Raw genomic sequence first — 25,402 nt, 5'->3', positions numbered from 1 at the left:
GTAGAGCTCGAGCAGATCTAAAATCAGATGAAGATGGCTTAGTTTCAATAGTGTCGCACTATATACTTAGTCCAGGGAACGTTTGGATACAAATGATAGGGACTGATTCAGACATTGGAAAATATTTCAGGATAGAATTAGCTTTTCTGCCTTATCAGGTTTATAAAATCAATTAACGTAAAAGTCTGCATATTACACTCAACCAATACAAGTTAAGGTAGTCTGCAATACATGCAAATAAAGTGTCAGCATGAGAGGATCTTCTACTTTGTAAAACCTCAGGGAGCTTTTTTCTTTTTTCAATTTTCAATGAACTTTGTAAAAAAAAAAAAAAAAAAAAAAAAGTTACAGGGAGCTTGCTGCATATAATGTTGAAAGTTTTGGTTTCGATTTAACATTTGCTAAAGGTATTGACACGTTTTCTGTTAGAGGTTGTTATATTCCAAATTCTAAGTATTGACAGAAATATTTTCATTGGTATCTTAAATGCATATTGGTTCCAAATATCGGTTATCGGTCTCATTAAGTGCTAATAGTTTGTATTGGCCCTGAAAAGCCAATATCGGTCTACCCCTGCCTCTGACTGTGCTGCGGTCTTTAATGGTGATTTATCATTTAAGACAACATGAACAGTTAGGTGGTGAGCAAACATCTTTATTAATAAAGGCTTTATCTGTACACTTGCAACCTGGTTAGATACCGGCGATTGCAGCAAGATAGAACCACACACTGGATATCAAGCGAGACCAATTGAATACTCTATGCATGCACATCAAAATGTAAATTTCTACTAGTTCTTTAACATGTTAAGAAGCATCTGAAACATTAGATGGAGAGCAGAGATCACTCAAGCAGATGACAGATTTCTGGTCATTGCCATAACAAGAGTTGTGGATCTGTGGCGTAATATAACATCTATGCAGAGGTCAATGATTTAAAAGAGGCAGTTGGTGATGTACTGAGGTTGCAGTGAAAGTTGGAGCAGGTACATTGGTATTCAGTTTATTCAGTTTGACTTCTTCATGTAAGGTAGTAACACTCCTAACCACTGGGGGCAGCCGTGTTTACATCGATGGTTTGCATGAGGCCTAAGTGCACACAAGGTCACTGGTTGGTGGTGTTTTGGGTTGTCAGGAGCCTCTGGTTCAAAACTGCTGAAAGTCAAAATAAAGATCAAAAGGAGAGAAAAATCCCCAGGAAACCTACTGTCTACGAACATTTCATTCAAAAGAATAATGCACAGGAGTATCAGAAGCTTGTGGCCATTAATTCACCACTGTAGCTAACTGGCTGATGGGATACTGAATATTATTTTTTTCAAAACCAAATCATCATGAACAGAGCCAATAGGATGCAGAGAGTGTAACTCAGCGGCGGACAGTGGTCCAGCCGTCATCATCTGTCTCATTCTTGGTGCGACGAGGGTTTTCTTTGTCAGACCGCCAACCCTTTTCTCCCTCAGCCTCACGATCGCGCTCTCTGTCTCTGGGCCGCTCCTCCCGTTTCTCATCGCCTGCACGACGCCAAGATCCTCCTACGGAAACAAAGGCGGTCATTGGGACACGTTAGAACAGGAACATGTTGATTTTAAAATAACTCTTGTTTAGAAGTTAAATGTATTTGTCCAACATGGTGTGTATCTTTCTAAGAGGTCTGCTGTAGCAGTAAAACAGAGACCTCTGCTGGCTGAATGCAACATCCACAATTGTTTTGTTAGACAAGAATGCTGAGTAACATTCAAACCTACTTTAAATTATTGGGCATCTAGTAATTTGGCAACTGCATTTATTGCCTGCAGAATTCAGTTTGGTAGACTTGAGTGCTACAATGATTTGTTCCTACAGTCACTGATCGGAGGATGTATCAGACAAATCTTAAGCCTGTTTGTGGTTCTGTTTAGCTATAAGCTACATGTAAATAACATACGCATACCTATTTTGGTTTTAAAAAAAGAATGACTTCCAACAGCTTTTAATTATGTCACATCTTTAAAACGACAGCAGTGGTGCATCCTATTGTGCATAACCGATGTGTGTAATGCTTAAATCCCAAATCATGGTGGCTTACCATCATCATGATCTCTCTGTGGGCCTCTAAATTCACGGTCATCACGTCGTCCAAAATCACGGCGTTCACCACGGCGGTCATCCCGGTCACGGCGATCATCCCGGTCGCGGCGGTCATCGCGGTCACGACGATCATCACGGTCGCGGCGGTCATCGCGGCGGTCATCACGGTCGCGGCGGTCATGACGGTCATCCCGGTCGCGACGGTCATCGCGGTCAGGATCTTCTCTGCGAGCGTCTCTCCAGCTGCGTCCTCCTTCTTCATCACCTCTCCTCCAGTTATTCTCCTCTCTGTGAAAACATTTAACGATTAACTGCAACAGCTTGATGAAAAGTTTACTATCACACCTTCTGCATTTATTACAAAAAAAGGAAATACTCTTGGCATAGAACTATCAGGCTCACCTGACTGGATGACGGTCTCTGAAGTTGTCGCTGGGTCTTCTCTCTTCTTCATCATCATCTCTGTCGTCATTGGTGTGATCACGAGGAGGACCCCAGCTGTCCTCACGGGCCTTCTCTCGCTCACGCCAGCCACCTGCAACATAAATATTTGCACATCATCCTGCTGGACATCAAATTAAAGCACAGAGCTACTGAACAGACTGATTAGTGAATAAACCGTCCTTCAGGTAGACTAGGAAGAAATCTCAGTCGCTTCTCAGCAGATGATTGGCTACAGGCTTACCAGGTCGGCCCAGGGGCTTCCAGGGTTTGGCATCATCACGACGTGGCCCATCATCCATGCCTCTCCTTCCACCTCTCTCGTCATCTCCTCCTCTTCTGGGACCCCAGTCATCATCGGCCCCACGTCTGGGACCCCTGTCATCCATGCCTCTACGAGGACCTCTGTCTCTGTCTTCGTCATAGCCACGTCTGGGACCACGGTCATCATCGAAGCCACGTCTTGGGCCGCGGTCATCATCAAAACCTCTGCGTGGACCACGATCGTCGTCCATCCCCCTGCGTAGAGGACGGTCATCATCGCCGCCACGGCGTGGGCCTCTATCATCATCAAAGCCCCGACGGGGTCCTCTGTCATCTCCGCCCCTGCGAAGACCTTCTCCTCGCCTAAAGGGCCCCTCTCTGTCATCTCGGTCATCATCACGGCCCTCCTGTCTCCAATCCCTCGAGAGCGCACAGGTGTTGTTAGACTAGCTCCTCTTGGTTTAAAGGCCTTAACAATAAACCAGTGATTAAACAGAGTTACCAACACCTACTTGTCAGCCACAGGACGACGCCATTCTGAATCACCTCCCTCTGTGCGCCTCCTCCATCCTCCTCCTCCTTCGTCCTTGTCCTTATCACCCCAATCCTGTATATACAGAACATGTCGATCAAGTCACATTGTCCCATTACATCACTATCACCCAAATCTGTAGACCTTATTTGTCCATATCGGTCACTGTAAAGTATGATCATTAACAGGGCAGGAAATTCACCAGTCACCACCACAGCCATGACCGTGGGGGGTATTTTATCAAATTAACTACAAGAACACTTACGACTTCCACTGAAGTAGATTGCATTTATAAATACATTCTACCAAAATCAAATAAATAAAGATGACCAGGCTACATGTTGCGGGCCATCAGATAGCCAAACTATTTCAACATTGCTGACTTGAATGTGCCCCGGCTGTGTTCTGCTAAGCTAAATTCATAAAATGCAGTGCCCAATGTTGCAGTTTTCAGAGTTACTGTAGCTTTCACATGTTGCGGGACCAGTATGGGAATGCAGCTGGTTTCATCTAAAGTAAGCTGGAAAACGACTGACGCAGGTGGGTCCATTGTCAACGTGTTAAATAATAGAAAATTAATATGTGGCAGGTACTGTTGATATTGTCAGCCCTCAAGAACAAATCAGTCATGTATAGGAAACATTGTGTCATGATTTCGGTCTTGGTTTTAGACCTGTTACAAAACTCTACGTTATGATAAAATCCCCAAAATTGACTGTCAGACTGAATAACCATAGGCTCTGACCATCAGTTAAAAAAGAAGAGAATTTGTACCTTAGCTTTGTCCTCCAGGGGAATTCTTTTCTCCTCCTCACGACGGCGTTCTCGCTCTTCTATCTCCTGCTGACGAGCACGCTGCTTCCGTTCCTGCTCCTCAAGTTTGCGCAGACGCTCCTGGTACTCCCTCTCCTCCTCTTCTCGCTGCTCTTGTTCCAGGCGTTCGCGCTCCTCACGCTCTGTAACCAAAGCAGAAAAATAATGTGGTGTGCTCAAACTACATCAACTTTGACAGAAAAAGCGCTCCTGCATTATGCTCTGATGTAAAAATCAGGCAGTGACATACTGCTTCAATCAGAAAAAAACATTTTACTGACTCAAATTCTGTCATGTCAACTTCACTCAACGTGCAAAAGTCAGCCAGCCAAATGAAAACTCCTTGTTACACTAATATCCCTCAAAACAACAACTTCAACCATTACTGCCAACACTTCTACTATTTACTCCATTTTCTTCCTGGTGGTAACAGTCCCTCCCTTTACCATGACTGTTTGTGTGTCACTGCACGTGCAAAAAAGAATGAATTACCTTTCTTGAGCTGCTCCTCGTGGATACGCTGGGCCTCTTCCTCTTTCTGGCGGTAGTAAGTGTTGCGCCTGTCTTCTTTGCGCTGCTTCTTCCTTTCTTCCAGACGCTTCTTCCTCTCCTCCACCAAGCGCTCCTGGAAAGCTTTCAGTTTTTCCTTCAAAAGGCAGAAAAGAATGTCTTCAGTCATACAGTGTTTCAGCTACGTTAACACCAAACACAGTAATGGCTTCATGCAGCCTCATTACTGCGGTACCAGCTCACAGACGCTTTGCGGCCTTGATGCCAGTTGTCGCGCATGAAAAGGGAAAAGGGGGGGGGGGGGGGGGGGGGGGGGGGGTCTATATGGTCTTACCTCATAAATGAAGCTACGGGCAGCAGTTATTTTGGACAAGAAGTTTTCTTTGTCCTCCATCATCCTGGACATGCGCTTCTTGTGCTCCAGAGCTTTCTCCCGTTCAACTTTCATGTTACTGATCTAAAACAAAAAAAAGGAAAGACAAATTCTTACATTCATTCACTTGCGTGAATTAAATTTTCTTGATCTATGAATTGAATTTCAGTTTAATCAGTTTTTTCCCCCACATACCCTATCCTCCTCCTGGAGCTCCCACAGTTCCATGTCCTTGATGCGCTGCTCCTCGTAAGCCTTTTTGATGAGAGGAATCTCCTCGAGACGTTTTGCCCTCTCAAAGTAGTCAATCTGGAGAAAAAGAAAAAAATGAGTGTCCAATTCACACAGAGGTGAATGACATTCTCACTGATGTATCACTCGGTTACCTTCTTCTCCTGGTTCTTCAGACGCTCCTGAAGTTCCTTCTTCTCTTTCTCCAGCTGCTCCACCTGTTTGGCCATGATGAAGTCAGGATCCAGCTCCTCAAGGTCCTGTGCAAAAAGGATTTGTTAGTCCAACCTTTGAACTTCATATTACAATCACCTACAATCACCTTCAACCTCATGAATCAATCTAAATGTTACCTCAATATCAATATCCTTAAAGGCCTTGGCTCCGAGTTCAGTCTTCTTGATCTGTTCCAGCCGTTCACGGACTGTCTTCTTCTTGATCTGTTCATGCTCCTGCATGATGCGCTCCTTCTCCCTCTCTTTGGCCTCCTGGCGCAGACGCTCCTCCTCAGCCTTGCGAACCTTCTGCATCTCAGCTTCCCGCTGCTCCAGCTCCTCCTTCTCACGCTGAATGTTCAGACTCTCCAGGCGCTCCTTACGCTCTTCGATGGTCTGTCTGCGAGCCAGGATGCGCTGGTGATCCTTGCGGGCATTTTTCAGATAGGCGGCGATGGCCTGCTGGCTCTGCTCCTCCCGCTCTTGCTGAGAAGTGACAAAAACATCAAAATGAGGTTTAGAGGTAAAGCAGTGTACTGAACCAAAAGACACTAATCATGAATTGTCAGAAGCTAATGTTGTGGTCACTGATCAGGTGTCTCTGTGTGACTTTATATGAGAGCTCAGTCAGAGATCGAACTCACCAAGATGGTGGCAGGCTTGATGACCTGGATGGCTTTGGCCAAAGAGGAAGACATGGCAGTGAGCTGGTTCCTGATCTGCTCTGAGGGCATGTTCTGCAGGAAAGGACCCACAGGGGCGTCTTCTTTGGTCGAGTAGTTCAGGTCAGAGCCAAAGCTCAGAGTTCGAGAGGTGTGGTCTATACGGACCTACGGGAAAAAAAAGGAAATGTGAGATAAGTTATGTAGAAACGTATGACAAACACTCTCTTAATTAGTCTATCAGTAGTTAAAGCTGGGGTAGGCAGTTTTCTATAAAATACAAAAAAATGAATAATTTGACGAATATACCCTCCTCCTGCAGCTCTCCCCTCTCCGTTCTAGGTCGCTCCCACCAGACGAGCTTGGGCATATTCACGTGCTTCAAACAGCTACAGTGTTTCCCATGCACTGACTTATTTCATTGATTTTCCACCATAAAATCCGGCTTTCACCATCTGGTACATGCACACGCAATTGTATTTGTATAACAGCCAACAGAAACACCCTCTCTCTGAAATTATCTGTGCTCGGCCAAAGTCTCCTGTAACTGGCTTGATTTTCCAAAGCCTGGAGTCAAGAGGAGGTGCACAAGTCGAGTCTTCTCTCAGACCACTTGCATAACAGTATGCTCAAAGTTTATTAAAAATGTTGCCCAAAGTAAAACTGCATACCCCTACCTTAACTTATTTACTAAGGTAACGCACAATTTCTGTTTTTGACCTTACCTGCAGATCACAGTGCCGGGCAGCATCCACAATGGAGCGCTCCAGCTGGAAGGCATCCACAAATGGAACCAGGGAAGCCAGACGGGTGAACTCGATGCTCTGATAGATCTGTGCGACCTAATATAATGGATGTAGAATAATGAGTAAGATTTCAACCATTACACTGTAGATGTGATTTAGGAGAGCAATCCAAGGGAATAAAAAAGATTAAAGAGAATTACCTGTTGCAGGAGCCTCAGGATGGTATTACTCTGCAGATGAGGGACATACTGCTGCAGATCAGCCTCCTTCTCAGCCTGGTCTCTCACCCAGTTCAACACCTAGTTGGAGAGTAAGTTTGTTACCATACATTGGGATGAGAAATTACCAGCTACAATCAGTTGAATAAATGAAGTGAACTATAATTAATGCATCTCAAACTACAGAGATAGATTGTGAATTTTCTTTATTATCAGGTTGGTTTGCCGCCAGATTGTTTACCTTGGTCACTCTTCCGCTCAGCTTCAGAGGATGAAAGTCTACCTCGAGCCAGTTGTAGAGCTCTTTTACATCGGGTACAACGTACTGCAGCAAGTTAAATCTCACCTAGAAAGCAAACAATAAAATGTAAATTTGTCGAAACATCTGAATAACAAATCAACTGTTTTACAGGATCAGGTTCAAAGACACATTTCAAACCCATTTTCTTAAAATTGGACATTAGTCTTTTCTGGAGAGAGCTTTTTTTTGTATTTATTAAAAAATGTTCAGGGGTACTATTGAAACCTTTAACATCTATCAAAGCTTTCTTCTGCAGATAATATACCATGTCATTGATGAGACTCTGCCGGGTCGGAGGAGACTGCAGGCCCAGGAGGGTGGCCAGCCTGCGGTGTTTCTCTACAATGATGCCATCCATGTCCAGCAGCCGAGCAATGTCAGTGCGCTCAGGAGTGATGGGAATGGACAGTGTGGCCAGGAGGACTCTGGTGGACATCCTGAGGATCCAAAGTAAGCATCATTAACCATTTGGTTGCTACCAGAGTAAGACTTGTGCATTTTTGTACAAATAATGAATAAGATACCTCTGCATCTCATCTTGGGTCAGATTTTTACGCATCTCCCTTGAGAGGTGATAGAGCCGGTGGAGGGTGCAGGCGTGGAAAAGAGCATTTCCAGACTTCCAGAACACAGTAGACACCTTGTTGTAGTAGTTGGCCATCAACTGGGGTTTGGGAGGCTTCTTGGAAAGAGCAAACAGGCCGTGGATGTCTTCAACAGCCTTAAATGCTTCCTGGACAGAGACAAACAGCACCATGTCAGCAACAACATCATCTTCACTACTGTTAATGTTTTATGCATTCAAATTTTAAGTTAGCAGACTAAAAGGTGCATGCATGCCGGCATCTTCTTTTAAGAGATTCAGCGTTAGGTGGACAGACCTGCCAGAGCTCCATGCTGATGGCGCTGTCCAGCTGCACCAGGCGTGTCTCCAGATGCATGGACTGACTTTCAGGGTTGTTGAGGTTGATAGCAGTGCTCTGGTTGTGGTGACGCTGGATCTGACCCAGGTGCATACGCAGGTTGTCACACAGCTTGCGAAATTCTGCTTTGCGGGTGTACTGAAGGCAGAATTTGAATGCTGCAAAACAGATGAGCAGATATTACTTACATGATTTTATTATGTGATATTCAACATGTAATTTATGACAGAATTTTTCCATGATAAAAGATTTTCTTGGTGACTTTATGATGCTATTACACATTACAATTGTTTCGAAATCAGGTAAAGACAAAAGCAATATTTACATTGAAATTTTAAATATATATATTTTTTATGGAACCTATTAAACAAATCCTAACAACTAGCTGAAATTAACAGTGTTTCTTATTTTGAAATTATACCTCAGCCATGTTCTATACACATTAATATGCAGTACCATCTATCTACATGAAAACAGACCAGATCAAAAACAGTTTATTTTGGACAGTAACTTTTATGCAGGCTTGAAAATTTTCACTTTTTCAGTTCTAACAATACAGAGATAAAAATACAAAACATTCTAAACAAGGTTTTCAGTGTATCACTACCTTGCTGGGCGATGTCATGGTACAGCCGCTCCACCTTGGAGTTGTTTCGCAGCAGGTCCAGGCATTGGCGGTAGGACTCCCACAAAAACTTCACCCAGGGAGTGAGCAGAAGGCGATCAGTACGATCCTGAGTGTCCTCTCCACTCACAGCACTCAGGAGAACACTGAAATCACAAGAGGCTCAATGTTAGTAATGCATTTTAATTTTATAAAGTACATGCTTATTACCTTATACCTTTAGCTATGACAACAGTATACTGGATAACACCCAATCATCTGATTACAGTTAGTTTAACTTCTGAATTAAGTTAAAGGAAGTACAGCAGGCATTTTTAGTGCAGCAAAGAAACATCATGTCAGCATCTAACATTTCAAATTCCTCACCTTTCAGGAGTCTGGATGTTGTCCAGGTCCTCGATGTCCAGGACCATCTGCTGGGACTCCTCCTTAGCTGTCTCAGTCTTCTCCTCTGCCAGCTTCAGGTAAGCCCTGACCACATCCTCCAGAGATTTGATATTCACCTGAAAGCAGTAACAGACATTACACTTTGACTCCAAATGACAGATGCCCAGAACTACCTCTATCTGTATCAGTGCCCCTGTGAACATCACAGATTCCTTCTCACACACCTGCTGGCAGATGTTCTTGTACTGGTAGAGACCCTCCTTCGCCAGGTGGCTCTTGCGAAGATCCACGCACAGCTCCAGGTACTTGAGCATGATGGGCTCGTGGATCTTCTGCCATGTTCGATGTTTCTTGCTCTTGATGACATCGTACAAAACATCCAAAGCTGGCTGCTTCTTGCCAACCTCAAGAAACTCTGGGTAAACACATCCGCAAATAGATCAACATATGCACCATCGCAGGTCAAAGTAAACCGTAAACATTTAAACCTTAGCATCTCGACTCTAAAACCGTGTTTAGCTAAGTCTGCTTGACATTGTTAGGCCCGTGGTGCCTGGGAACGTGACATTAGCATTACCGCTGCGAGAACAGAAAGCACCAACACCTTGACAGCAGCTACGAGGCCCTGCCAGCACCGTATTTAAGTCCTAACTTATGTCATCTAGTAGTCATCTAAATTACATTAACATTTTGCACTAACGCAGTCAATAGTCAAAACGTTACCAAAAAAAGGCCCAGTCGGTTAGCTTTATACCAACGTAAGAAAGAGATAAGGCTTCCCCGCCAAGCTAGCAGTTAGCCGGGTTAACTGCAACAGTGACGATGACGGCTAACAGCTAACGCTAGCTACATTAGCAGTTAGCATGAATGCCTGCCATCTGTGTAACATGAATCTGTATTTTTACTCACCGTTCGCTCGTTTCAGGGCATTTTCTGGCCTTTGGAAATACGCCGGCATGTTTGTGGCGTTCTAGTGAAACTCAAATTGACTGACTTGAGTGAATTTTGAGGTATTTCACCAGTCCATCAACGCCACGCACTCACCCGCTGCTACGGTGCTGGCTGAGAAAGGAAAGAACCTCGTGAGCGGCCTAACTAGGGTTGCCAGTTTGGTTGCACACCATCCCCCTATAACGGTTTCTAAACTATGTCTATTGTCCACCACATCAATAGACTCTGTGAAGTGAAAATGTGTTAATATTCAAGGTTATTGCATACGTTTTGAGGGTTTCAGCATAGTTATACATATGATCAAATTTTAATAACTATATTGTTAACTAGTTAAATCTTTTTTTGTGGGTAATTTTGTATTTGTTTGTGCAAACATCAACAAATTTAAGTATGTTACTTTAAAATATTTGATACAAATGAAACTATTATGCCATATCTTAATACATTTTTTAAAATCTTTTGTGCATTTCTATACATCACCTAGGCCTATTGACCTCTTGTAGCATCTGTGTGGGTTAATGTGTTTGAGTGTCCTGAATTTATTCTCTTGATGTATGTGCTTGGTGTATTTGACCCATTACTATTAATTTAGCTGACATATATGTGTATATATTTATATGAGCACTTCTATGTGTTGAGTAGTAGTAGTAAGTAGTTACAGTACTGGAATTTATTTATCACAAGTAAATGTAACTAATCAGTTACAGTTACTGTGAAAAATGTGTAGTTAAATTATTAAATTACAGTTACTTATCAAAATGATGGGTTAGGGTTAAGGGATGGGATTACATGTGAAAATGTTTTTAGTAGAAATTTTATATATGTATATGTATATACCCACAGTCAAGAAATGTATGAAATCAAATAAAATAAAAAAGGAAGCCATAAAATCCATCCTACATCATGGCTTTAAATAAATGTTTGATTTGACTGTAGAATTATAAAATGTATAACAGCATCGCCAAACCTACAAATGGGGGGTTTTCAGCAAACCTGGCAGCTCTGGGTGTATAAAGTTCCCGTATGCGCACCACTGATAGTGTGTTCAGGTAACCCTCGTTAAATGTCATATCACACTGAAGGCTCCTGATTAGACTCAGCTTCAGCACAGTACATATTAGATATTAAAGAGTCCGGTTTAAAAAACACATGACCAGGACATAACTACTTTTGACTGAGCCTATCCAAATTAGAAATGTTTATAACATATACAGAAAATGGTTAGATTTTTTTTTACTGTGATCAGTGTACATGTATCAGCTGATTTATTCTGACTGATTTATCATAAGTACAGGCAGCACTTAAAACAAAACAAAACAAAACAAAACATTATTACTAACAAACAAGGTGAATTTTGAAGTTGTGTTAACATAGCTTGTCCCAGGTTGAGCAAACCAAGATTGAACCAGGTACAAAATGACAGAGATAGCAAAGATATAAACATAAAATACATACAATAAAACAAAAACGGGGCTCTCTCAAATTAATTTAATTCCATCTTGTAACAAAAACAAAACAGACAAGGACAAAAGACAAAACAGAGTTTAGTCTTAAAGCATCTGCATTTATCTATAAAAAACGTCCTCAATAATAAGATAATATTGAAAACAGTCAGTGGTGGATACAGTACCTGACAGACACACTTGATTAAAAGAAAACTACTAAACTTCTAAAACTACTACGGTAGATGTTAAAGTCACCTATAAACATTGTGTAGTAAGTAACTAAAATGCTCAGGGGAAATGTGTTGGAGAAAAAGTAAACATTTTATTTAGGTAATGTAGTGGAGTAAAAATAAAAGTTGAAAGAAACATATAAACGTATAAAAGTACAGACACTCCCAAAATATTTGTAACAAAATATTATGACCACTGATAAAGGCCACATTCTATTTTTCAACACGAACACATGCATTTTTATTAAGTCTCTTGTGTATAATTTCCGTGAACGCATCATTGCCGCTGATGCATCGCGTGCTGTGATTGGTTGTCAGCAGCGTGTCTCCTCCCGTCCCGGAAGAAGGAAGAGAATTCGCCCAGAGAAGGAAAGTCTGTTGACAGCAGAAATCACACCCAGGCCATTTACAAGTTTTAACACGTTTACAGTTTTACTAACTCTATCCAGCATCGTGTTGTACTGTCTGGAGGTCGTAGGAGCTCTCAAGGTACTTCACAGTGTCCACAAAGTGTCCTCAGAGTGTCCACAGAGGCAGCTGGCTGGTGTTTCCTCTGCAGTTAACTCTTGTCAACTCTTGCAGGTATGGAATATGGCAGCACCTGAAACGCAGCTTATGTTAAGCGTCGGATTAATCGGTAAGTTTCAGTTCAGAGGTCGTTTCTTATTTGTCGGCTGGTTTTCAAGCGAAGTTGGCGCCTCAGATCGAGTGTGTGCAGGAGGATCACATGATATTAGTGTGACCCGAAAGTGTCTGATCAGCAGGGCTCTGTTGGTTCATTGATCCTGCATGTTAGACAGTAAATGTAGTCATGGATTGGCTCCTTAATGCATCTAATAACACAGGCCCACATGTGATAAAAAATATGGTCCCAGAGAACACTGTCTGGTGTGAGTTTTAATGCATGTCCATCCTCTAATATGCCCAGATTCATTTAGGGACTGTCTTTTTCATTGTTTGCTTTTTTCCTCCCCAAAGCAACAGTTATTTTTCCTTGAGCCTCCCTGATTGACTTGGGGATAATGCATGACCCCTTCTCCATCATAAATTTGTTGTTACATTTTAAAAACTGACCCTTTGATGTTTAAAAGTGAAACCTTGAAGACAAAATCTTAGAGATAAAAAAAAACAACAGTTTTTCTATCTTGTCACACACGCTAATTGGTGCAAACAGTTTATTTTTGAAAACATTTTTTAAAAAGCCATGAAGAAAAAAGAGATTTTGATTAAATATCACAATTTTAAGCTCACATTTGCTTAGGTATTTTCTGATGGAAGCGTTTGTCCCACACAGTGTGTCCAAGGACTGAACTTCAAAAATCCAATGTCGAATTTTGTTTTTACAGGGTGCATTCCAAATCACATATTTTTTCCTTAGTCTTTTAGTCGGCACTGCAGCTGCCCTTGCAGAGTATGTACTGTTGCATGCAGTATGCACACAATCAGGACGTACTATAACACTGCGCTCTGAACTTTGACCCCCTTTCTCATATATGTGTTTCCATGGAGATAAAACAAATCCCCATTTGTCAAACTCAACAAACCAACCCGGAGAGTTATGCTGTTGTCACTTTACAATGTTTAACTTTTAAATTATAACTACAGACATTGTGGATTATAACATATTATGTTCATTGAATTGGCCAACATACCGTATGCACTTCTCTATCAGTTTTCTTTTCTTTTTTGTTGTTGTTGGTAATCTTGATGATTATTTTGTTCACTTAAACTGATTACGTTCCTATTATTGCCATTGGAATAGTCATCAGTCATTTGAACACACAGCCATCAGTCATTTGCAGTTTCTGCCAGCTGTCAATCAGCTATCAAGATGTGTCGTACCTCCTGCTGCACAGAGGATTGTGGGTCAGAATAGGCAGAAATGCATGCTGGTTTGCATACTGCAAAATCCAACTGGATGTAGTAAAATATCCTGATATTTTTGGCATACTGCATTTGACATGTACTTTGTATTGGGACATACTAAATCTTATTTACCATACTATATAGTATGGTAGTGTGGGTATTGGGACGCACAAACAGACTGGTGTAATTTGGTGATTTTTAAAGAAAAAAGTTTTTTGAAAAAGTGGTGTGCCTCCCTCTTTTTCACAGCACCCTCTGCCATTATAAATAACTGATGGTCCCTTATGATGTTAAATTTTATGTGTCCTGTGCTCAGAGAAAGACGTGAATGGAGACACTCTGTGGGTATGGTGCTACCCGTCTGTGAGCGCAGGCCTGAGGCAAGTCCTGCTCAGCAAGTGCTGTCTGACACAGGACAGACGGGATTTCCACACCTTTGTGTTCGGTCAGTACTGTCGCACCTGGTACTACATCACCACAGTGGAGGTGCAGGAGCCGACAGCGCTGAACAAGGTAGAGTATCCAGAGACTCTGCAGACATTAAAATCCCAGACAAGTAACAAGGAGGGTGCAGCATTTCTGTGTAATATCTCCATATTTGAGTTTTTCTTTGCCTCTGCTTTTCTTCTTTCCAGGTGACTCATTTCTCAATAGTTGTTACAGCAAAAGACTTCAACCCTGAGAAGTACGCGGCGCTCAGTAGAATACTCTGCAGGTACATTGTTGAGCTGTTAATGCCGTTTTGCACATTTACTTTAAAGAGGGATTTTTCATCTTACTGGTGTGTTTTTGTGCAGGATGTACATCAAACATGGCAGCCCGGTGAAGATGATGGAGGCTTACGTCACCGTCCTCACCAAAGGAATTTGCCAGAGTGATGAAAACGGCTCATTTCTCATAAAGGACTATGATGTTCGGAAAGCGTTCTTGGCCGGCTCAGTCAAAGGTAAGACATCCAAGGCGTTAAACAGGAACAACAGCTTATATTTTATATGTTAGGTGTCCTTTTGGTGACGTACATAGCTGCTCCCACAAGGAAGTTCTGTTTGCAAATGTATGAGGCTGTAATGTAGGTTTGATTTTGACTAACTGATTTTCTTTATTTTCATGTCATGCAAACCAAGTGCCCAACCCTCATGGGTTTATGTGACACCAACACTACAAAAGCATAAGTTATTTTACAGCTCAGTCTCACACTGAATATTCTGACTTCTCTCCCACGCTTGGCAAACAAATTCTGACTGTACAGTTTGACTCCTGAAAAGGGATGTGCACATTGACAAGTAGCTTTAATGTTGCTACCCTCGCTACTCAGCACCAGAAATACTTCTCGTTTAAGCCAAATAATGCATTATATTTGTTAACTTTTATTTAGTGAGTTGTTGTCGTGTTTTGCAGAATAAAGAGCAAAGGGCCACACATTTCAGCAGCATTTACAATACGATTTGATCATTGTCATAATTTATGCAATATTTTTGTATTATATTATTGTATTATTTGTGTTTTGTATATTTACAGTTTTCTGGGGGTCCTACTTTTAGGCAAATCGAATAGTCTAACTTCAAACTTTTACTTAAATGTCAAGTAAATAAGTCATTAAAAAGGGCCTAGCCCTGAAGGACGAGTCAAGTTTTTTATATTCATCCAGCTGAATGAAATAAACATACACGTATGTCAGTTTACTATAAAGCTCATCACCTATGTCCTCGGAAACAGGACAGTAAAACAAAAAAATGAACCTGAATTTTACCTAACTCACTCAAATGTAAGTGTTTTTGTCACTTGTTTACAGCGATAAAGGTACATTTTTTTCACATCTAACACTAAAAGATATTATAAAAACACAACTAAAATTGCATGTAGTTCATGAAAAATTCAGTTGAGAGACAGTCTTAATATCTCAAAGTGGGTCATCCAGTTAACTTCCATGTTTGCGTTCTGTCTCAGATGTGGTGTCTCAGTTTGGCATGGAGACGATCATCCTGTATACCGCTCTCATGCTGAAGAAGAGGATCGTTGTCCATCACCCTCGGATTGAAGCATTGTTGGAGTTTACAAGGTGCATTTACCACTCAATTTTAAAATATTTGGCGTGAAACCTTAACATTTTATAGTGTAGAATACAGACATCTGTGGTTAACTCTTTGCCTGTTTCTCCTCAGAGTTCTTCCGACTCTGACATGGCACCGGAAAGACTGGTCCATCCTGCACCCGTATGTGCACCTGACTGATGCTGAACTGGAGGATCTTAAGAAATGTCCCGGTGAGGCTGCCTTCTGGTTTATTTACTGTAATTTATTTCACAGTCAGTAATTAGCCACCATCTACGCTGTGATCACTGTGATCTCTTGGTGGGGAAATGAATTATTTACGCACCCATATGTTTCCTCCGCAGGATATGTAGCAGGATTTGTAGATCCTGAAGTGAGCAACAGATCGGACTTGTTTGATGTGTATGTGAACCTCCCAGACAGTGTCATCACGGTATCCCAGAGCGCTAAAGGTACAGTTCAAAGAGAGAGTTATCTGAGGGCGCTTTGATTCTTGAAAGAGTGGGGCAGCGTTTCCCTCTGACTGATTTTAACTATCTCACCACAGAGGCAATGGCTATGGGGAAGCTGCACAAGGACGTTGGCCACCTTATCGTCCAGTCTGCAGAGGATGCTGAGAGGTCAGACAGTCAGGTCATTAAGGTGAGAGTCCTCGTAGAGCACAAATGTCTATATTCAACCAGCAGCCGAAAGACATGTAGACTTAAATCTAACACCACCGCCGCACATTAATTCACAGGATATTTCCATCAAAACAAAAGAGATCCTCGCCAACTTGGTGTCCCTGGCTAACGAATGCGAAGACTCTAAAATCACATTGGAAGATTTAAAGCAGCATCACTTCCCTCCGGCGACAGAGAACTTCCTCTTTCATTTGGCAGCTGCCGAGCAGCTCTTACGGATATGAACCTTTTTTCAGACGCCGCGCTGCAGCAGCATGGACTCTGCTGTTCTGCATATTTAAGATAATTACTGTTGTCTGAAAGGCTTGTAGACACTCTCATTGATATCATTAGAGTGTGCACACGGAGCTTTCTCACAGTATTTGTTATGTGAGGTTGGAAAGCGACACTTGCACTGTCGACATGACTCACATACCAAAACCAGGATGTTGTTACATCATACAATTAAAGGATAAGTTTGGCTATATGGGGGTCATTCTATGTCAAATCAGATAGTTTTTTGTTTACATTTTAGATTTTGTTAAAATCTTACATATATGCTGTTTAACCCTTGTATTTAAACTGTTGAACCCTAAGCAAATCGGCAGATTTCTTCCAAAAAATAGGGGGAAAAAGGCAATGATAAAGTTGGCAAGAAATTTCCTGCTATTTACAAGAAAATAGTGATGCAGAAATTGTTTTTAAAAACTTGGAAACATATCTAAAACCAAGCTATATAATTTAATTTATATTTAAAATTATCTTAGGGAGTTATTATACATTTTTAAGCATTTTCAGGTGTTTTTTATTTACTTGTCCAGGGTTTTGTTTCTTTGTTTTTTGCTAATTTTCAGTTGTTGTTTTTTTTTTTTTATTTTAAAATGTTTATTTTTTATGTTTGTTATTCTTTTCCTGCTAATTTATGGGTTTTTTTTCAAAAGCTGATCATTGCCTTCTTCCCAAGAAATCAAGTCTATTTGCTCAGGTTTCAAAGGATAAAGACAAAAAAGAAATTCAGCAAAATATTTTTTTCTTTTTTCAAAATCTTCTGATATGTTTAATCATAGAGCCACATAAATTGGTAGAGCCACAGACAGACAACAAACCACCGTGATTTGACATAGAAAGACCCATATATATGTTTCTTTTATTGCCAACTAATCCCATGAGAAAACCAAAGCCAACAATGAACAGTGCATCTAAGGGTTTATTTAAAGGCTTATATAGTATCTTCTTTTGAACTCCATTTTTATACAAAAAAAACCAAAAAACTTTTAAAACACATCCATGAGCCACACTGTTGCACTGGTTCAGACGTTCCTTCATTTTTATAAACATGGGCTCTCTGGTCAATTTGGAGTTGGTTTTGCCAGTCATTACTACATACACATTTGGCCATTTTAGGCAAAAAAAAAAGTAAGTTACAGGGGCTTGAGGAACAGTCTTGTGCTGAAATGAAAATGACAGAAGTTTACAACAAAGCTGTAGAATATTCTCTGAAGCAGAACACTAAGAGCACAGTTTTACACTATTACAACAGTGAACAGACCTCAGGAAATCCTGGACAGGAAAATTAATAATACAATCTGATTCAATCTTGCCCTAATCCCTTCAACACCTCAAAGACTGTCTTACTGGTTGAGAGGTTAAAGAATTTCTCACAGACGTCTGTTAATCAGTACTAATAGTCTGTCTCACAGAAAGAAATGTCATACACAACAGTGGGAATTTCATCAGTGAACAAGAAGGACAATAAAACATTAAATACCACCTAAACTAAGAATTCCAACATGTTACTTTCATTGTCCTGGAAAGTTCTTTGTGAACATGAGCTCCTCTCAATTTAAGCCAGAAACCAGAGACGTGACTTGTGATGACATTAAAGTCTGTAGCTGCTACATTGAAAATAAATGGGAGCCAGATTTTGTGGACCCACAGAAAATTTGTTTTCTTTTTCTTTTTTTCTTTTTACACCCAAATGAGGGTTATTCTATAGTAGAGTTGTCAGTTCTGATACAGAAAATGTTCCAATATACTCAAACGTTCCCCTGGCTGCTCTCAGTGTCATCGAACATCTTTCACCATGAATTGTCTATAGAGCAGCTCCAGACTTCATACCCTATGACATCATGCATTTGACTGAAAAAAAAAAATTTGAAGAAAGTAGTTAATGTTGAGTAACTGTGGACTGTCTAGGACTTACGGGAATAACATGTTAATTTTGAAAATAGGAATTCTTCCCCTTTTAGGTAAAACTAAGAGGTAATACATTTTCTTCTATGAGAATTAAATGTGTATTATTATGCCGCTAAAAGTAGTTCCCAGCAAATGCACAATTTACTCCTGTTTGAATTGCGTTTGTTAAAAATGACAGTGCCCAGCTCTGACAGGAAATTGCCTTTTTGAAATGAAAGTATATATATGTTACTTTTTCAAACACCTGCATCTTCAGGAGGAACCTGTGGGCCACGAGCTCAGTGTCACAGACTGTAGGGAAGTATTTAAAAAGACACTAACTTGCTGTTGATTTTGGTCTTTTCATGGGATTTTGTGGCAGTAAGAAAAATAGAAAATAGTGCTGTTCTTGTCCATTACGATCAGTGGTTATGGACAATAACGAGCTACAGTATTTATCTTTGTGAAATGGAGACAGAGGAGCTGACACTTTCTCAGCTGTTGCATCTGATAGTGCTATCCAGAATTTAGCTCCCACTCCACAGTGCAAAGTGACACTCACATACAACAACCAGTCCTGTTCCTGGTCCGAAATATTAGGTACTTACTGTGAAGAGTCAGACACACACACACACACACACACACACACACACACACACACACACACACACACACACACACACACACACACATATACGCATACGCAGCCACCGCAGCTGAAATTTCTCAGATGTAACAAGCAGTTATTATTATTAATGAGTGCAATGTCGTGGTTATTAGATCACAACTGCAATAGAGATTGCACAACATGTGGGTTTATTTTTTATTTTAACAATGTCACATTTTGTATTTTACTAATGACTTAAGAACAAGCAAATTGTGTTGTGTCGTATGAGGCTTTTTCACACAGTGTTTTATAAAAATTAATATGTAGAAAAAAAAAAGTGTTCTTTATTGAAATGCAACTGATCAAATGACGATGAGTGCCTCCATGCCCATGTTAATTTACATTGCATCACGTGTGTCTTTCTGGTCAGGGTCTATTTTATTATTTTAGGAAGTATAGGTAGCGCTGTTTTACACTCATTTTAAACCACATTGCAAAGAGGATGGTTTTGTTCCTCAGTATTTCAGATAAGACACAGAGTGCAATCCATAGAAATACTCATGTAACTTTGAGAACTAAATGTATTTTCATGAATCGATGTAATATTTCCTACATAAACACATAATAGATTCAAACTAAATAAATTTACTATCAAATAGTTGTATCTTGCTTGTTTTAATGTCTTAACCATTTCATTTTTGAGTCTGTTACATGCCTTGTATACGTTTTCAGCTGCATGACATTAAAGAAGACATTTATTGCCATGCTGTGCAGTAACAGCAACACGTGTTTTGGAAGATTCTGTATCTGCTGCGTGAAACGGCTCCTCAGAGTCCTCTGTGGTAATATAACAGTCCGTCGGTTGCTGATGCCTGCAGCTGCTCCTCTACATTTTCCCTTTTTATCTGTAAAACAAGGATCGGTGTCTGCTGAGTTTATCACAAGGAAAACATTACAGCACAGGAGGATTGAGGATCTTACCGTTCCCAGGGTTGGAAAGAGACTGAATGAGACCGGGATCATCAAAGTCAGAGACAACCCAGCACTTGCCAAATGGAGAAAAGCACCCTGCTTTGAGAGGATCTGGGAACGTCTTGTCCAGAAAAGGTAAAATTAGTTGGTAAAGTCTGATGTTTTTGTCCAGGAAAATAAAACTAAATGTCAAAGCGACTGACCTCTTTAGGAACAACATCACCAAGTTAGGAACAGCAGTAGTTGTACCAAACAGCGCCGCTCTTGACAATGCAGTTTCCCTCACAGCCTGAGCAAGCAAACAAAAAAAACATTAACACTGAATGATTCCAACGAGAAGACTTATTATGGTCCATTTGGTTTCAATTTTCTTTCAACCTTTTCTCCCGCTGCTTTAGAGTGACCGACAGGATTTCCGTTGGCATCAAACACTTGGATCCCCAATTTTGTCTCCTCCCTTCTGACAATAGACACGTTGAGGAAGGCCAGAGCAGCTGGAGAGAGATACACAACAGGTTAGTTTAAAAACTCCAACCTGTTATTACTGGATCTACACCAGCTGACTTACTATAACATCAAAAGAAAAAGGGAAAACAAGCTAATTATGTAGCATTTTGTGTCTACATTGGGGCAATCTATGTTTGTCCAAAATATCTTCTACGTTACATGCAAAAAAAACTAGAAATACCGCCAGTTTACATCCACATCTGTGAAAACATGGATGCTTCACACACAGAAGATCTATACAATCAGTACAGTTTCAAAGTGGGCACAAAATATTAGTGTCAGCAATTCAGTATTTGGCCACATGTCTCCCATTTTGTCCCTGAGTTATGGCACTGAATAATGGACAGAAAAATGTTTTTTGCAAAATGTAATGATGTCACAGTTTGCCTTTGACCTCTTGGATACAGAACTTCATCTTTTTATCCTATTAGACATTTGTGTGAAATTTGAGCGTATGGATTCTCAAGTTATGGCCAAAAACATGTTTTATGACATCACCGTGACCTTGAACTCTGACCTTTAACCACCAAATTATATTCAGTTAAATCTTGAGTCCAAGTGGACATTTGCACAAAATTTAGGAAATTCCCTCACGACCAGATTCAGATAATGCGTTCATGAGAATGAGAGGGAAGTCCCACTGACCTTGACCTTTAAACACCAAATAGTAATCAGGTGTTGTTGATTCCATGAGAACGTTTATGCCATACTTGAAGAAATTTTCCTCAAGGTGTTCATGAGATATTGCTTTTCACACGAATGAGAAAGATGAGGTCACAATGACCTTGACCTTTGACCCCCAATATCTAATCAGTTCATCGATAATCCAAGTGGATGCTCATGCCAAATCTGAAGAAATTCCCTCAACGCGTTCTTGAGATAAGAAGAACGGTCCGGACTGTCAAAAGGACGGACAATCCCAAAACATAACGTCTCCAGCCTCAGCTATCACCGGTGCGGAGGCATAAAAAATATTCAGATTTATAAAAGCAATACTATTTACGCTGCAGTATTTAGTCTCAGAGATGAAGCTTACCTGACAGTGGGATTGGTACTATCAACCTAAGGAAACTCAGTGAAGGTCCGCTTCTGATATTAAGTCCTTTTATGAAAACGTGAGGAAGGGCCTTTGAGAAAATACAGAAAATGTTTTTAAAAACATGGTTCAAGAAGCAACTTTTTCTTAAAACCTTAAAGTTTACTTAAAACATTACAGTCAACGGTTGCCACTTGTACAGTCAGGTCATACACACCCCTATGCATGCTAAAAGAGAAGCTGTTCCAGTGATCAACAGAAACGGATTCAGACGCTCCTTTTCTCTCTGGTGGTGAGAGATAAAGAGATAACGTGAAGCACAGAGAGAGGACACACTGAAGATTAATGAAGGATTCAGTTGTTACCTGTTTTGTGGAACAATTCCTGTGTCCAAGGTTGAACGCAGCAAGGTAATGGTGCAGTGCAAACTGAAATAAGAATGTATTTTTTAATCAATAATGTACACTGTCACTGCCACACACTGCATCTCAGTAATTATGATGAATATGCGTCATTACCTGCTGAACCAGAGATAACCCGACACTGAAATGTGGCAAAGCTGTGGCGAGCACCTGAGAGAAAATTGTTATTTTTAAAACCATTATCAAGAGCAAAGTTTCAGTTTATATTAATTGGGTGACACACGTACCACAGGTGATGTGATGTAAAATAATGCTGGAGAGAAGATGACAGGGGAGAGGCCATTAGCAGCTCTTTTACAAATTCACTGTTTTTGTGATACAAAACCAAAGTAAGTCTTACTAGTTGAAGTCCTGCATTGTAATTGTTACTTAAGTAAAAGTAATCAAGGAAAATGGTGAAGAAAATTAACTCAAATGAATAAATGATTTAAAGGAAAAGCAGCACATTCTCATATTTATAGAAGCTCAAACAATGAAATGATTTTGCATGAAAAATGACTTGAATATTTTCATATGGTTTGTGTACAAAATTCTTAATTAAAGTCACTAGCGATTAAAGTTGTCAAATAATTGTAATGAAAAAAAGTACAATATTTCCCCCTGAAGTATAGTGGAGTAGAAATAAAAAGTGGCAGCTGATTAAAATACTAAAGTTAAGTAAAAGCACCTCAAATTGCTACCTGAGTACCTGAGTAAGTGTACTTAGTTACATTACACCTCTGCATAGTAATAATATACACAGCACCCTGTATATATGCAATTTTTAAAAAATATAATCTTAGCTGTTTAAACGCTTGATTTACTGCCATTTTTATATATATAAGAACCATTTTTACACTTGTTGATATTGCATAACATGAAGTCAAATAAATTGTAATAATGAATAAACCAAAATAAAAAGTGTAAAAGCCAATATCTGACTGTACCTGCGGGGCGTACATACAATGGAATAACATGTCCAGAATCAGCTTGAAAAGATGACTGTAAACACAGAGCAGTAATCAAACCTTTTCACAGAAAACAGCACATGCTCAAACCACAACATCTGGACACCACACAGCCTCCAGAGAACAAAACATCTGGACATTTTAACACATTAGAACAATTTAACTTTTTTTGTACGAATCTTTCAAGTGTGATTTGTTTTGAGACTATATGCTCTTTGTAGTTGTGTGTCTCTTGTAACACTTACAAGTGAGAGTTGCACTGCCTGTGAATCCTGGAGGAAACAACACACAGATAACTAAATCTGCCACAGGTTGATAGAACCGACTGACCACTGTGAGACTTTAATCTGACCTCATGTTCTCCACGTCCAAGGGCAGCATGGGCTTGGATTATTTCCCTCTGAGGAGTAGAGCAGTATTACCAATTAACCAATTAAAACCTGGAGCAACAACACTTTTTGTGCTGCTTTCAGAAGCCTTTAACAAGTATTTACGCTAAGGCAGTCATAATTGCAGAATTTCACTAGTTAATTGTGATAATCAGATTGTTTTTCAGTCACATGTTTTCAGTAGAGGTCCATATTGACACGATAAAGCCAGATTGGCTTGTTAAGGAATGAAATGACGGTCTTGGATTCATTAACGAGTACCATTGCTTCATCTTTAAAACTCAGCCTGACACAGCCTCTTGTATGTCTGCCAGCGATTAACGAGATTTTTTCTTCAAAAAATCAATGCACAAAGTAAGAACTTTAATCACAGCGCAAGTAATGCATAAACGTTGACAGCCCTAATTCAAACCTTAAAATCCTGAGCAAATTGGTGCGATTTTTTTCAAAAGCGTGGAGGCAAAAGGCAATGAGCAACTTAATAAGAAAAGTTCTACAAATTGCAAGAAATTAGTAGATTTAGAATTTAAAAACAAGAAAAGCAAGAGAAAAACACCTAGGTAAAATAAAGCTAGGGAAAAACTATTTTTATTATTATCATGACTAGGGCTGTCAGCTTCGACGCGTTAATCAGGATGCACACACATAATGGTTTTGTTTTTTTGTTTTTTTAAAGCGTGTTAATTGCTGGCCAACATTAATGTCTTTAAGAGGCTATACTGGGCTGAGTTTTACAGACACTCCCACTGAATAATAGCCCCATGCAGGTTTTTGATGTCATCTGATTCCTAATCAAGATCATCTGGTAAAAATTGCTTAATCTTGTCAATATGGACTTTTTGTATGTGTGTTAATTTTGGAAAATAATGGATTTTCAAATCCATTAAAAATGTGATTAATCTCAATTAACTTTTGAAATTCTATCATTAAAAGCGCTAAAAAAGAATCATAATTACATTTTTAAAATTATGCTACAGAATTACTATACATTTTTAAGCACCTTTTCTCCATGTCTTGTTTGCCTTGTTTGTTTTCCCTTTTTTTCTTTTTTTTTAATTTGTTTATTTAATTAATTTTCAGGTTTTTTTGTACTTCTTACTAATCTATTGCTAATTTGGGGGATAATTTCCTTTTTGCTTGTTACCTTCTTCCCATGTTAATGAAATAAATCAAGACAGTTTTTCCGGGTTTCAAAAGGTTAAACATCAAATATCTTCTATTCACTCCACAGTATAACATCAGCGTGGTTGCAGCTACTTACATCAGAGGAAAACAGGATCAGTGGATCATGGAAGAAGAACCAGTGCTGAAATCGACTGAAGAAGGTCTGAAAAATAGTTCAGGTTCAGTTCATGAACATCACAGGACCTAACCTGTTCAGAGATGTGTTATAACTGATACTCTGCGTATTTAAAGGCTGCTTTGTGCACAGTAACCTGTCCATGTTTTTTCCAGTACAGCAGATTGGGATCCATTAGAGCAACGAGCACAGTTACTTCTAATAAATGCAATAACAACAACTACAACACTGCAGCAGTACACTTTTCACAGTAAGAAGTCCGTTCTTGTTTTGAAGTCGTTGAGACCACTTCCGCCTTCAACCACGTGTTCAGTCGTGGCGGCTCGTGTTACATTCAAGGACATCGGAAATGTCGGAGGTTATAATTCAGTCAAATCCAAGTCGTCTTTATGTTTAGTTTTAGAGCCTGATTTCATCATTTTATTCAAAAATCTTTTATCAAAAATCTTCTCAAAAATTATTTTTTCCAACAATGAATAGTATACAATTAGTTTGATCATTATTTTAGCTAAAAATTCTATTCATAAAATAA

General features: G+C 40.0%; 3 protein-coding genes across 3 annotated transcripts; 1 reads left to right on the top strand and 2 right to left on the bottom strand.

The window, feature by feature from the left end:
- Positions 1 to 1,280: 1,280 nt before the first annotated feature.
- Positions 1,281 to 10,389, bottom strand: eif3s10 (eukaryotic translation initiation factor 3, subunit 10 (theta)). The gene is made up of 22 exons (XM_042501846.1): positions 10,220 to 10,389; positions 9,535 to 9,725; positions 9,290 to 9,426; positions 8,906 to 9,069; positions 8,257 to 8,456; positions 7,900 to 8,108; positions 7,641 to 7,812; positions 7,316 to 7,420; positions 7,057 to 7,155; positions 6,836 to 6,952; positions 6,093 to 6,278; positions 5,587 to 5,934; positions 5,389 to 5,493; positions 5,198 to 5,311; positions 4,964 to 5,086; positions 4,612 to 4,765; positions 4,081 to 4,262; positions 3,287 to 3,381; positions 2,755 to 3,194; positions 2,472 to 2,604; positions 2,068 to 2,357; positions 1,281 to 1,534 (listed from the first exon to the last, which is right to left on the bottom strand). Exons 1-22 carry the CDS (start codon positions 10,266 to 10,268, stop codon positions 1,368 to 1,370), a joined length of 3,780 nt encoding a protein of 1,259 aa, XP_042357780.1. The 5' UTR covers positions 10,269 to 10,389; the 3' UTR covers positions 1,281 to 1,367.
- A 1,903-nt stretch (positions 10,390 to 12,292) lies between these two features.
- dennd10 (DENN domain containing 10) lies at positions 12,293 to 17,262 on the top strand. Its single transcript, XM_042501847.1, has 10 exons — positions 12,293 to 12,425; positions 12,519 to 12,573; positions 14,119 to 14,315; positions 14,438 to 14,517; positions 14,600 to 14,748; positions 15,750 to 15,861; positions 15,965 to 16,065; positions 16,198 to 16,305; positions 16,401 to 16,495; positions 16,593 to 17,262. The coding sequence occupies exons 2-10, from the start codon at positions 12,528 to 12,530 to the stop codon at positions 16,758 to 16,760; spliced, it is 1,056 nt and encodes a 351-aa protein (XP_042357781.1). The 5' UTR covers positions 12,293 to 12,425; positions 12,519 to 12,527; the 3' UTR covers positions 16,761 to 17,262.
- A 1,910-nt stretch (positions 17,263 to 19,172) lies between these two features.
- sfxn4 (sideroflexin 4) lies at positions 19,173 to 25,127 on the bottom strand. The gene is made up of 14 exons (XM_042502639.1): positions 25,007 to 25,127; positions 24,832 to 24,897; positions 23,534 to 23,581; positions 23,427 to 23,453; positions 23,161 to 23,215; positions 22,462 to 22,487; positions 22,331 to 22,384; positions 22,178 to 22,240; positions 22,030 to 22,098; positions 21,813 to 21,903; positions 20,648 to 20,763; positions 20,473 to 20,558; positions 20,279 to 20,390; positions 19,173 to 20,202 (listed from the first exon to the last, which is right to left on the bottom strand). Exons 1-14 carry the CDS (start codon positions 25,043 to 25,045, stop codon positions 20,125 to 20,127), a joined length of 930 nt encoding a protein of 309 aa, XP_042358573.1. The 5' UTR covers positions 25,046 to 25,127; the 3' UTR covers positions 19,173 to 20,124.
- Between the last annotated feature and the right edge of the window lie 275 nt (positions 25,128 to 25,402).

Source organism: Plectropomus leopardus, chromosome 15 (assembly GCF_008729295.1).
Source record: "Plectropomus leopardus isolate mb chromosome 15, YSFRI_Pleo_2.0, whole genome shotgun sequence".
Lineage (NCBI taxonomy): Eukaryota > Metazoa > Chordata > Actinopteri > Perciformes > Serranidae > Plectropomus > Plectropomus leopardus.
The sequence above is the reverse complement of the archived record's forward strand: the minus strand, read 5'-3'. Positions and strand labels throughout refer to the sequence as shown.